Source organism: Procambarus clarkii, chromosome 13 (assembly GCF_040958095.1).
Source record: "Procambarus clarkii isolate CNS0578487 chromosome 13, FALCON_Pclarkii_2.0, whole genome shotgun sequence".
In the NCBI taxonomy this organism is placed as follows: Eukaryota; Metazoa; Arthropoda; class Malacostraca; order Decapoda; family Cambaridae; genus Procambarus; species Procambarus clarkii.
Genome location: NC_091162.1, coordinates 29,556,175 through 29,569,866, shown reverse-complemented (window position 1 = coordinate 29,569,866; position 13,692 = coordinate 29,556,175). Strand labels below are relative to the sequence as shown.

At 51.0% G+C, this 13,692-nt stretch overlaps 1 protein-coding gene across 1 annotated transcript in view; it reads right to left on the bottom strand.

Annotated features, from left to right (window-relative positions):
- Nucleotides 1–13,692, bottom strand: part of LOC123757291 (transforming growth factor beta receptor type 3) — a 720,483-nt gene that overhangs the window by 65,866 nt on the left and 640,925 nt on the right. Inside the window, 1 exon segment of the mRNA XM_045740847.2 lies at nt 13,193–13,288. Coding sequence (XP_045596803.2) covers nt 13,193–13,288 — 96 coding nt within the window.

The following is a 13,692-nucleotide window of genomic DNA, read 5'->3' as shown; positions in this document are numbered from 1 at the left end:
TACGAGGCAGCTGTTATTGGCCCATACGAGGCAGCTGTTATTGGCCCATACGAGGCAGCTGCTATTGGCCCATACGAGGCAGCTGCTATTGGCCCATACGCGGCAGCTGCTATTGGCCCATACGCGGCAGCTGCTATTGGCCCATATGCGGCAGCTGCTATTGGCCCATATGAGGCAGCTGCTATTGGCCCATACGAGGCAGCTGCTGTTGGCCCATACAAGGCAGCTGCTGTTGGCCCATACAAGGCAGCTGCTGTTGGCCCATACGAGGCCAATATGGGGTGGTCTTGTCCTTCTCTTGTGCAGGTTCAGGGCCATCATCTTGCCCCATACTGTCGTCATGTCCTGTGTGGCGCTGGCGCAGCCGCTTCGGGATGCTTCGGTTTTGGTGTTACTTCTGCACCAATTCGCGAGCTGTCTCTGGCATGATTCACCTCCGGCCTGCTCTTGTGCCGCTTGAGCCTTCCTGGTTCTTGGATTGGGTGCTCTCTTCTCTTCTTCTGGGTTTGTTGTGGCCCCTTTGGTTCTGGTTTGTTTTCCAAGGCTCTTTTCTTGTTGGCGTTGGGCTCTGGGGGTCGGGGTCAAGGTGCTTCATGCTCTCCTCCGGCTCCTGGGTTTGGCTCTTTTGGTTCTCCTGATAAGTTTGTTCGATTGCAGCTGTCTCCTTCTTATCTGGCAAAGGCTGACACTGTTGCTTTCCAGAGAGGTCCTTGGATTTTTGATGCTTGGTTGGTCTGGCCTGGGGTGCATCATGTGTTGTGTTCGGTTGCGGCGCTTCGCTGTTCTTTACGTATCACGGCTGCCATGAACAGGGGTCACGCTTTAGGTTGTTCCATTTTCCCTTCTTCCCTTTTCCAGGGTGTGGATCTCTTTGGTTGCCCGTGGGTTGGTTCGGTCCTGTCAGCCTGCTGTCTGTCCCCATGCCCACGCCATTCATAGGTTGGCTATGCGTTCCTTCGTTGATGTTCCTGGGCCTTGTCGGGCCTGTGTGGTCTTCGGTTGGCAGTTGCAGTCTTTTGTCTCCGCTTTGCATTGGAGAGTGGGTGACTTCTGCCTCCCGGGTTAGGTCCCTCTTGTTTTCATCTTTGGGTAGGTAGTACCGGGGAGCCAATGGGGCTCCCCGCCAGAAAACCAGCATTGAATGTAATGAAATTAAATTTTCTGGGTTAGTCACGGAGGCTCCCTGGCAACCCTCCCACCCAGTCTGCGGTTTTTGCATGTTTTTTTATATCCAGCCTCGGAACTATGGTGTGGATGGCCGGCGCAGGGGTTTTGGGCTCCACCTTTCCCCTTCTGGGGAAGGAGGAGCTGCGCAGATGGCGGCGCGTCATCGTCTGCGCATACTCAAACGAGTATGATGTGTGACGTCATACTCGTTTGCTCGTTTCTGTTTGAGGAGTTCTATCCACTTGTTCAACTTTTTGTAGCAATTTTCACCAGAATCGGGGTTTGTTTTGGGATGCGTACCTTTCTGGGTGCCTAACCCAGTCGATGGCAGGCGTAGAATGCTTCCAACCACACGAGGGTATCTACAGTATCCACTCAATTCAACGGCCTCTTTTATACCGATCTGCTGGTATTAACGACCGGTTTGGGAGACCGGTATCTGGAGCCTGCTATACCGGTCTGGCAGTCGATATTACCGACGGTCGGTATTGGGTTTGTTGTGGCATCAGCGTCCCCTCACATGGCGACCAGGCCACCGACCTGGATCGTCCAGAGTCATATATTACATCTTAATTTTCTTTTAAAATGATTCAGATTAATGAAGAAAACTTTAATTTATTATTAACCCCTTAACTGCGTTGCCTCCAAATGTGACACCCCCGCAGTGCGCAGGAAATAAATTATCTGGAAAAAATTCTTTTTTCTTTTTAAAGTATCAAAAACCCTTCCCTCAGTATGGGTATGTAAAAAAAAAGTCGAAATTGTACTTACTTTGGCTGCTATGGGGTCCGGAAGTTGAGGTGTGACGTCATCATTCCCCGTGCGCCCGTGCCGTAATCTCTCGGGGGCGGTGGGGCGCTCGGGGCGGGGCGCGCGAGTTGCCGCGAATATATTTTCGTTCATTTTTTGCGCACCTTTCCAAATACATTTTCATTGTTTTTATGTGCCAATCCAATGTATAATGAACACGTACACTATAATATCGCAGTACAACATCCGTACTGTCCGTAGACACTGTGTTACGTGCATGAAACTTGTGTACACATATGCAGCACATATTTACTATGTATCATGCTAATTTGTGTATATATACAATCTATTTACACACTATACACTGTCACACACTATATACATTCACCATCAACACATTCAGAACACCGCGTAGCAGCTGCTTCGTATGGGCCAATAGCAGCTGCCTCGTATGGGCCAATATCAGCTGCCTCGTATGGGCCAATAGCAGCTGCCTCGTATGGGCCAATAGCAGCTGCCCCATATGGGCCAATAGCAGCTGCCCCGTATGGGCCAATAGCAGCTGCCCCATATGGGCCAATAGCAGCTGCCCCGTATGGGCGAATAGCAGCTGCCCTGTATGGGCCAATAGCAGCTGCTGTTGGCCCATACAAGGCAGCTGCTGTTGGCCCATACGAGGCAGCTGCTGTTGGCCCATACGAGGCAGCTGCTATTGGCCCATACGAGGCAGCTGCTATTGGCCCATACGAGGCAGCTGCTATTGGCCCATACGGGGCAGCTGCTATTGGCCCATACAGGGCAGCTGCTATTGGCCCATACGGGGCAGCTGCTATTGGCCCATACGGGGCAGCTGCTATTGGCCCATACGGGGCAGCTGCTATTGGCCCATACGGGGCAGCTGCTATTGGCCCATATGGGGCAGCTGCTATTGGCCCATACGAGGCAGCTGCTATTGGCCCATACGAGGCAGCTGCTATTGGCCCATACAAAGCAGCTGCTACGCGGTGTTCTGAATGTGTTGATGGTGAATGTATATAGTGTGTGACAGTGTATAGTGAGTACATATGTTGTAAATATACATAAATGAACATGAAACATTGGTGTGAATAACTGTATGATGGGAGGGGCAAAGTTGGCGAATACAATGTTGGAGAAGTGAGGGAGGGCTGGCTGGGTGTGGCAGCTCTCACTCGCCGTGTTCTGAATGTGTTGATAGTGAATGTATATAGTGTGTGACAGTGTATAGTGTGTAAATAGATTGTATATATACACAAATTAGCATGATACATAGTAAATATGTGCTGCATATGTGTACACAAGTTTCCTGCACGTAACACAGTGTCTACGGACAGTACGGATGTTGTACTGTGATATTATAGTGTACGTGTTCATTATACATTGGATTGGCACATAAAAACAATTAAAATGTATTTGGAAAGGTGCGCAAAAAATGAACGAAAATATATTCGCGGCAACTCGCACACCCCGTCCCGAGCGCCCCACCGCCCCCGAGAGCTTACGGCACGGGCGCACGGGGAATGACGACGTCAAGCCCCAACTTCCAGACCCCATAGCAGCCAAAGTAAGTACAATTTCGACTTTTTTTTTACATACCCATACTGAGGGAAGGGTTTTTGACACTTTAAAAAGAAAAAAGAACTTTTTCCAGATAATTTATTTCCTGCGCACTGCGGGGGTGTCACATTTGGAGGCAACGCAGTTATGGGGTTAATAATAAATTACAATTTTCTTCATTAAACTGAATCATTTTAAAAGAAAATTAAGATGTAATATATGACTCTGGACGATCCAGGTCGGTGGCCTGGTCGCCATGTGAGGGGACGCTGATGCCACAACAAACCCAATACCGACCGTCGGTAATATCGACTGCCAGACCGGTATAGCAGGCTCCAGATACCGGTCTCCCAAACCGGTCGTTAATACCAGCAGATCGGTATAAAAGAGGCCGTTGAATTGAGTGGATACTGTAGATACCCTCGTGTGGTTGGAAGCATTCTACGCCTGCCATCGACTGGGTTAGGCACCCAGAAAGGTAGGCATCCCAAAACAAACCCCGATTCTGGTGAAAATTGCTACAAAAAGTTGAACAAGTGGATAGAACTCCTCAAACAGAAACGAGCAAACGAGTATGACGTCACACATCATACTCGTTTGAGTATGCGCAGACGATGACGCGCCACCATCTGCGCAGCTCCTCCTTCCCCAGAAGGGGAAAGGTGGAGCCCAAAACCCCTGCGCCGGCCATCCACACCATAGTTCCGAGGCTGGATATAAAAAAACATGCAAAAACCGCAGACTGGGTGGGAGGGTTGCCAGGGAGCCTCCGTGACTCACCCAGAAAATTTCATTTCATTACATTCAATGCTGGTTTTCTGGCGGGGAGCCCCATTGGCTCCCCGGTACTACCTACTCAAAGATGAAAACAAGAGGGACCTAACCCGGGAGGCAGAAGTCACCCACTCTCCAATGCAAAGCGGAGACAAAAGACTGCAACTGCCAACCGAAGACCACACAGGCCCGACAAGACCCAGGAACATCAACGAAGGAACGCATAGCCAACCTATGAATGGTGTGGGCATGGGGACAGACAGCAGGCTGACAGGACCGAACCAACCCACGGGCAACCAAAGAGAACCACACCCAGGAAAAGGGAAGAAGGGAAACTGGAACAACCTAAAGCGTGACCCCTGTTCATGGCAGCCGTGATACGTAAAGAACAGCGAAGCGCCGCAACCGAACACAACACATGATGCACCCCAGGCCAGACCAACCAAGCATCAAAAATCCAAGGACCTCTCTGGAAAGCAACAGTGTCAGCCTTTGCCAGATAAGAAGGAGACAGCTGCAATCGAACAAACTTATCAGGAGAACCAAAAGAGCCAAACCCAGGAGCCGGAGGAGAGCATGAAGCACCTTGACCCCGACCCCCAGAGCCCAACGCCAACAAGAAAAGAGCCTTGGAAAACAAACCAGAACCAAAGGGGCCACAACAAACCCAGAAGAAGAGAAGAGAGCACCCAATCCAAGAACCAGGAAGGCTCAAGCGGCACAAGAGCAGGCCGGAGGTGAATCATGCCAGAGACAGCTCGCGAATTGGTGCAGAAGTAACACCAAAACCGAAGCATCCCGAAGCGGCTGCGCCAGCGCCACACAGGACATGACGACAGTATGGGGCAAGATGATGGCCCTGAACCTGCACAAGAGAAGGACAAGACCACCCCAACAAAATGCAGCAAATCTACTAAGAGACAAAAAGAAAAAGGAAAGACTGCCCAAAAAAAACACACTGCTGCCGAGACGAAGAACGCAGGTGGGACATCATCAATGAAGCCACCTGACCACCAACAGATGGCGAGAGACTCGATTCAGAACCGAACCAGCCCTGCCATTTACTGATAGAGCCTAGGAAGAGGCGGAGCCACTGGAAAACCTCAGGTACGAACACCGAGCAAGCAGAGCCGGAAACCGAAACTGGCAAGAAACCAGATGAAACGTCTGTCATACAGAAAACTTTCCATCTATCGAGCTTGATACTATCGAGTTTGCCAGGAGATCGGAAACACGGCGGTTCCAAAACGAGACTCGTGAGAAGTGACATCTCGAGATCATGAAAATGCCAACTGGCAGGGCAAGCCAGAAAATCAGGAGCCCAAACCCTGCAAACTGGGAAAGAACCAACTCAGGCAAGCAGAAACGCTCGTCCGGAAGGAACCCCCCGGACGGACCAATAAGCATGGAGAAAGACCAACCGAGCATAAGTAGAGCCAAGAAGCACATACTAAAACACACAACAACGTGTAGGAGAGAATGAGAAAACATGGAAAAAGGCAAGAAAAAGATCAGAAAAACAGCCCAAGCACCAGCAACTAGGGACAAGAGTGTAGAAGGAAGATGAGGAATGAAGAAGACAGGGAGTAAACGGGAACGAAAGGGACATGACCTACTACCCACAGAGAAAGCAATGTATATGGAAGGGCTCAGCCAGGCACTGCACGATGGTCAAGGAACGAGTGTCCAAGATAAGACCACGAAAGATGGGGCCGTGCTCCACCGTGTAACAAATAACACAGACGAACAAGGAAGGCCACAGGAAGAAGCACGCAATGGGCCAAACAAAATGCCGCAACCAATCCCCAATACTCATCCAAAAACCTCGAACCAGCGCCTGGCTGAAAGAGACACCCAAACGCATAAATTCACCTGCAGAATGTTGGCACTAATGTGTCACAACACATCGTAGCACCGCTATTGAAATACGACCAGAGCCGCACATGCAGGAGAAGAGAAGGGTAGAGGCGAAGGCAGAGTCCCACACCCGTATGCAGAGAAAACTAGGCATCTTCTCCATATTGGTAATCCAGAACAATGCCCCCCCCCCCCCCCCGGAATCCATGGGTCTTGGACTGGAGAGATAAGAGGAGCGAGAGAGGCGAAGCACCCGAGAGAATAAGGACGTGGAACACCAACACTTGTGTACACAGTCCAAAACAAAACAAACTCCCACTGCGCATGCGCTGGACGCATGAGGTCCAAACCACACAACCTGCTTGGCGGGGAGGGTGCCAACTAGGAGGATTTAACCACTGCACTGCGCAAAGCGCCTTTAGGCGCTCTAAGAGTTGTGAGTTTTGTTTTTTAATTAGACTATATTTTTATGTTTTTTAATGTTTTCATTACTCTTTGTGTTCTGAAAGGGAAATAGTTGACTTTGGAAACATTTTGACATTAACTTTACCTGAGCATTTATGAAAACAACAAAAATATGTCCTTGACAATTGCACCAAGACTTTTTTGCCGAAAATGTGTGAGCAGTGCAGGGGTTAAGGAATAATAGCAGTGCCAAGACAGAACACGGGGAGAAGATATCAGGACAAAAGAACGAGACAGTACCGAAAACCAAGAAGAAGCACGGAAGAGGACCAACGAGTCCTAGAAAGGACTTGAGGGAAGCCTCACCAGAAGACAACAGATGTTCCAATAATACGAGAAGAATCGAAGACCTTCCTGAACCTTTGAGCCCCTGCTGAAGCAAACACAGAAGCACGAAGGCTCATAAAGGCACAGTCGCACCCGAGATCACAGGGCATGCAGAACCCTGATACAAGGGGAACATGACCCCGAATGAGGGAGAAGTCCTGGCCCAGAGAAAAAGGGTGAGAAAATGGAGAAGAGTACCCACCAATAGGACGGAACCGACGGACCCGAAGGGACAAAGAACCGAACCCGGGGAGGGGCCAATGCCCAACAACTCGAAAGCAGAGGGGGAAAAGGAAAAAACCCAGCGTTGAATGTAATGAAACACCGTTCTCTGGGTGAGCCTCGAAGGCTCCCTGGAGCTTACCGGGCTAATGTATGTAATATTAGACCGGGACATTAGCTAAGGAGTTCAGACCTACCATGGACCAACGTCAGAACCTGGCACCATCAGAGAGGTTTCAGGAAGCAATGGCCCTGTAAAACCCCCTTGTGACTGGGGTTTTCCTTATCTGCCATCGACCGGGGTTTGGCACCCAGAAAGGTAGGCATAACAAAACAATCCCCACATGGTAAAAAACTAAAACAGAAAACCAAACAGAGAGGTAGAAACTCCCTACAATCCCAAGGAAACAAGCAAACATCACACTTTACTGCCGTGCCAATCGTCCACATAGCCCTCTCCGCCCTGAGAGGGGGGAAGGGGGGGAGCTGTAAGACCTCACCTAACACCAGAAAAGCAAAGAAACAGCAACAGGAGAATAAAACCCCTGAAATAGGTGAAAAAACTCACCCAAGATGCTTGCTCGCACACCCCGACGCATGTAAACAAACCACCGCAGCGCCTTGGTGGCCACGCCGGGAAACCGGCAGAAGAAAATAGCCACCAGAACAGGGGGGCTGGGACCGTTGCAAAAGATACAAAAACACGCCAGCAAAAGTGGGAAGCAAGCAGACTAGATGGGCGAAAAACACTGCCCAGAAGCAGAAAACCCAGGCAGGGGCAAACAGCCCCAGAACTGCTAGCAGGCATCCCCCCCCACAGCCCTGGGAACCCCGCAACAGAGGCCCTGGGGCAGAGCCACTCTCCATGCCCTCCGCCCTTAAAGAAAAGAAAGAGTCCATGGGAAAGGCAGCAAGAAAGGGCCGCTGGTAAGACCCAGAAGCCTTGGCAGGAGGAACAGGCTCGAAAACCTCCATCCCTAACCTGAACGGGGCAGCCCCCGAAACTGCCCGAGTCTCGGCCCCAACTAAGCCCCGCCCCAACCCCGAAACCCGCTGACGGTCCGGAGCCGGGAACAGGGAGGGAAAGGGGCGAATAGCACCTAACCAAAATGGGGCGGCCCCGGGGCATCCGAGTGGGAACCAACCTAGCGTGTTGCAGCAACCTAACTTAGCTTGCAACACGGATGCTGCCTGTACTCTGAACAGTAATAACATCAGGAGAGTACTGGAGAACAAGCAGAGAATACCTCTCGCAAGACTCCGGGTCAAGGTGTCAGTGACCCAACAGGCAACATGACAGAGGTAAAAGTGGCGACTGTCACCCGGAGACAAGGGCACAGCAACCAACGAACCCACACAAGTTGGGTTGGAACCCGGAAGGCACATTCAATGGTCTACCAAGCCCTGACAGGGTTTTCCAGGGCCCGTAGGGTAACAACTATGGGAAGCCCAGGCAAAATGTTGCTAACTGGTTAAAACCCAAAACTAACAAGATGCAGAGGACAACACTGAAAACCCTTGCAACATGCACAATCACTGGGAGCCTAACAGAGGGCCACCAAACACTAGCAGTGGAATTATAGCCACACTAGGCAGACCCCCACCAGGCAAATGAAAATAAAAACAAAAGAAAAACCCCGCAAAAGTACACTGTCCCCAGAGGCAACAGGAACCGGTCGCCCCTTAGGTGGCAGGTCACGCAACACCTTGACGCCTTAACCAGCACAATACCAGTTCCTACCCAAGGCCAAACAAGGGCCCCAAGCCCCAGCTGGCCCCAAGGGCGAGGCAAATGCCGAGCAGCAAGAACCTCTACGGGAATGGTTCCTGAACGCCCTAGGGAAGATAACTTTGTCACGCAAGAGCAGTACTCACAGGGCGCTTAGGGAAGGAAGCCCCTAAGCGCATACAGCCCCGGTACTGATGAGGAACACCTGACCACTGCACCACACAACACACGGCAGTGAACGACACGAAAGGAAAACACCGCCTAGGCCACTGAGGCCAGAGAAGTGTCTGTCCCAATTGACATTAGCTTACAAACTGATGCTAGGCAGCCGGCATAGTGAGGTCCGTGGCTCCCCCCTCCCCCTCTCGGGGCAGGGAGGGCTGCGCGGACGATCGGCGAAGCAGTAAAGTGTGATGTTTGCTTGTTTGCTTGTTTCCTTGGGATTGTAGGGAGTTTCTACCTCTGTTCGGTTTTCTGTTTTAGCTTTTTACCATGTGGGGTTTGTTTTGTTATGCCTACCTTTCTGGGTGCCTAATCCCGGTCAATGGCAGATAAGGAAAACCCCAACCACAAGAGGGGTTTTCCAGGGCTATTACTGCCTGAAACCTCCCTGTAGGGGCCAGGTTATGGTGCTGGTCCCTGGTAGGTTTGAACTCTTTAGCTAATGTCCCAGTCTAATATAACATACATTAGCCCGATAAGCTCCAGGGAGCCGTAGGGGCTCCCCACAGAAAAGCCCACTCCCTGTAACCACAAGCCTCGTTCAGTGGGTAGAAAACTCCGGCGGGGTCCAATGGGGCCCGACACTCCCCAAGTCAGCCTCTCCGCAGCCCCGGGACCCCCACGGCAGGCCCCGGGGCTGAGCCGTCCCGCCAAAGTCCCAGCCTCACAAGAAAAAACCAGGGCAGCCAAATAAATTGTAAAGAAGGGAGCCCACTGGCAGACTCGTACAACACGGCTAGAGGAACAGACTTGAATGCCCCCTGCGCAACCCTGGAAGGGGAAATCCCCGAGACTACCCGAGTCTCAAGACCATCGAATACCCGCCCCGATCCAGAACCCACAGACGGCGCTGGATCCGAATGCAGGAAGGAAGGGAGAGGGGGGACCAGATGAAACCACAACAGAGAAAAGACAAAGGGGTGTGAATGGAAACAAAACTGAAACGACCAACACCCCCAAGCCCCATCATAACAACTAAAACGGGGCAGCCTCAGGGCTTCTGGGGAGCAAACAACCTAGCGCATTGCAACCACCTGAACCCAATGTGCAATGCCCATGCTGCCTGCACTCGCATAGTCAGCATAACACTGGGTAACCAAGTCACAAACAAGCAACAACTCGCAGGACCCCAGGTCGAAGGTGTCACGACCCAACAAGCAGCAGACGGAGGCAAAAACCGTGAGAGTCACCCTGAGACAAGGGAACAGGGCAACCCTTGAACTCGCATAAAGCGAGGGGGGGACTCAGGGGTCACATCCATCGGACCCACGCGGCCCCGTGGGGATTCCCAGGGTCTTAAGATGGAACTCACTCTCAGGGAAGCCCAGGCAGGGCACAGCTAACTGGCACCAAAGTCTACCAAACAACTTTCTAAGAACTGAAACCCCTGGGATGTGTACACTCACAGGGACCAAGCAGGGGGGCACCACTGAAAGAGAGAAGAGTATGCAGTACACAGCGGCAATAACCAATAATTCCCCCCCCCCACCAGGCAGGCAAACAAAAAGAAAAAGAAAACCCCGCAAAAGAATGGCGTACCCAGGCGGAACAGAGGCGCCCCTTACCAGTGCAAACTTCCCCTCTGCCCTAAGGCGAACAAGGGAGACAGAACACCCAAGCACACAAAGGGCGGCCGAAAACCGAATAGAAATGGTCTAGCAGAGGCAGAACCCCAAGGAAATTGTGGAAGGTAGCCCCAAGCCCCAAGAGCAGTACTTACTGGGCACCTAGGGAAGGGAGCCCTAGGCGCATGCAGCCCGAATACTGAAGAATCACTCCTGGCTCAAGCACCACCTAGGAGACAGTCACCACACATAAGGCACAGTGCTGAAACAACCACTGGAGCCAGAGCACACGACTGCTGCCTATAGCATCAGCCTCGATCAGAACTGGGGTGAGGATGGCCGGGGCAGGGGTCTAGGGCTCCCCCATCCCCCCTACCGAGGAGGGTAGAGCTGCGCAGACGGCGGCATGGCAAAGTGTGATGTCATATTTGTTTGCTCGTTTCTGTTTGGGGGAGTTCTATCCACTTGTTTGGCTTTTTGTAGCAATTTTAACCAGAATAGGGGTTTGTTTTGGGACACTTACCTTTCTGGGTGCCTAACCTGGTTGATGGCAGACATAGAATGCTTCCAACCATACGGGGGTTTCTATAGGCTATTGCTCCTCGTGCCTCTGTGAGGGGGGCCAGGTTCTGGCTCGTGGTCCCTGGTAGGCCCACAGAACTCCATACACATGAATGATGCCAAAGTCTGACATTAGTATATCAGCTTGGATGGCTTTGGGGAACCAATGGGGCTCCCCCAGAAAGGAGCCCCAAAAACCCCCCTGTCCAGAAGGCACAAGGCCTAAGCAGGGGCAAACAGCCCCAGAACTACTAGCAGGATCCCCCCACAGCCCCAGTAACCCCCTACAGAGGCCCGAGGCAAGCCACCCTCCACACCCACCACCCTAGACGAAAGGCAGAGTCTAAGAGAAAGGCAACAAGAAAAGGCCTGCTGGTAAGGCCCAGAAGCCTCGGTGGGAGAAGCAAGCTCCATTCCTGCAACGAATAGGGCAGCCTCCAGAGCCGCCCAAGTTTCATTCCCAACTAAACCCTGCCACAACTGTAAAACCCTCAGATATTAGGGAGCCGGCAGCAAGGGGGGAAAAGAGGCAGAGGAACTACAACAGCAGGGGAAGGACCCATCGGCTCGGATTGAACCAAGGTCGAAGCGACCAACGCCTCCAAGTTCTACCTAACCAAAATGGGGCAGCCCTGGGGCATTTGAGCAGGCAACCAATCTAGTGAGTTGCAATAACCAAAACCAACCAAAGAACACAACAGCCACTTGACCCCCAAGATCTGACCGAAGAAGAAAGGGTAAATTGGAGAACGAGCCGGGAACAAGACCCGCTCGACCCCGGGTCGAAGGTGTCAGCGACCCCACAAGCAGCATGACAGAGGCAATACCGGTGAACGTCACCTTGAGACAAGGGCAACAAACAACCTGCAAACTCGCACACGATGAGATGGGACTCGGAAGATGCATCCATGGGTCTGCCAGGACCCAACAGGGTTTTCCAGGGCCTGTAGGAGGGTTTTGCCAATCCCCAAGGGGAGGCCAGGCAATGGTGCTGCAAAGCTGGTTGAGCCCTAATTAGTGTCAATAAGAGGGAAAAGAGCAAAACTGGGAAGTGCACAATAATGGGGACTTAGAGGAGGGCCACCGAAAATATCGTATGTGGACTAATAGTCAGACCAGGCCGACCCCCTCCAGGCATGAAACAAAAAGAAAAGAAGAACCCGGCAAAAGCACAACAACAACAACAACAGGAGGAACAGGGAACACAACTGTCACTAGGTAGGTGTACTACACAGCACCTTTTACCCCAACCACCAACAACACTTCCTACCCAAGGCCAAACAAAGGCCACAAAAACCCAGCTGGGCCCAACGGCAAGGTAAATGACGAGCAGCAGGAACCCCTAGAGAAGTGAAGGCCCGAAAGCCCTGGGGAAGGCAATCCTAGAACCCAAGGGTAGTACTTACAGGACGCTTAGGGAAGGCAGTCCTAAGCGCATGCAGTCCCAGTACACTACGTTACTCCTGGCCAACACGCCACAAATAGCAGGAAACACTACAAGGGCATAAAATTCTGCAGGAAACTGAGGCAAGAGCTGACAAGCATTTACCTTGTTTTCTTTTGGAGAGTTCTGTTTCTCTGTTTGGTCTTGGGTTTTTAAAATTTCCTAACATGTGGGGTTTGTTTTGAGATGCCTATCTCTCTGGGTGCCTAGCCCCCAGAGAGGGGCTAGGCACCCATGTCTGCCATGTCTGTCGATAGGCAGACATGGAATACCATCAAATACAAGGTGGTTTCCAGGCCAATGCTCCCTGCGCCTCTCTGAGGGGGCCAGGTTCTGGCTCATGGTCCACAGTAGGCTGAATTGACTCTATTGACTGAAGCCCCGAATTAATATAGCGTATATCAGTTCTATAGCGCCAGATAGCCGGAAGGGCTCCCCACAGAAAATTTAATCTTGAATAAAATCTTAGCCGATTTTATGAAAATCATAGAAATTCCCTATTTTAACAAGTTTTAAAATGTTACATTAACTTACCCGATTAACTGCTGGACGTGGGAGAGAATCCGCAGAACACACGCCCAGCTGACAGTGAAGATAGAACGAGCCTAAATAGTTATACTCTGGCAGGACCTGATGAGAGAGAGAGAGAGAGAGAGAGAGAGAGAGAGAGCAGTAAAGATATTAGTGTTTACTTCACTGAGCATCACCACTCTCCATTTGCCTCAATCATTAATTTTTAATGCAAATACTGTATTATACTGAACAAACATTAATTTACTATTTAATTTGTATGAATTTATTTAGAGAATGCAACAATACAAAAAATATAAATTGAGACAAAATCTCATTTAATATCACCCCTACATTTCAATGTTTATTCCTGTTCTGGGTCATGAGTCTCAAATGATAAAGTTCCATAATAGTATATCATGCCAATTTGCCATAATCTGATATGATTCTCAAGATCATCATATTCTCTTTCCCAGTGTCATGGGGTACCTGCACCAAGAGGAGGTACCTGCGAGGAAAGTGTA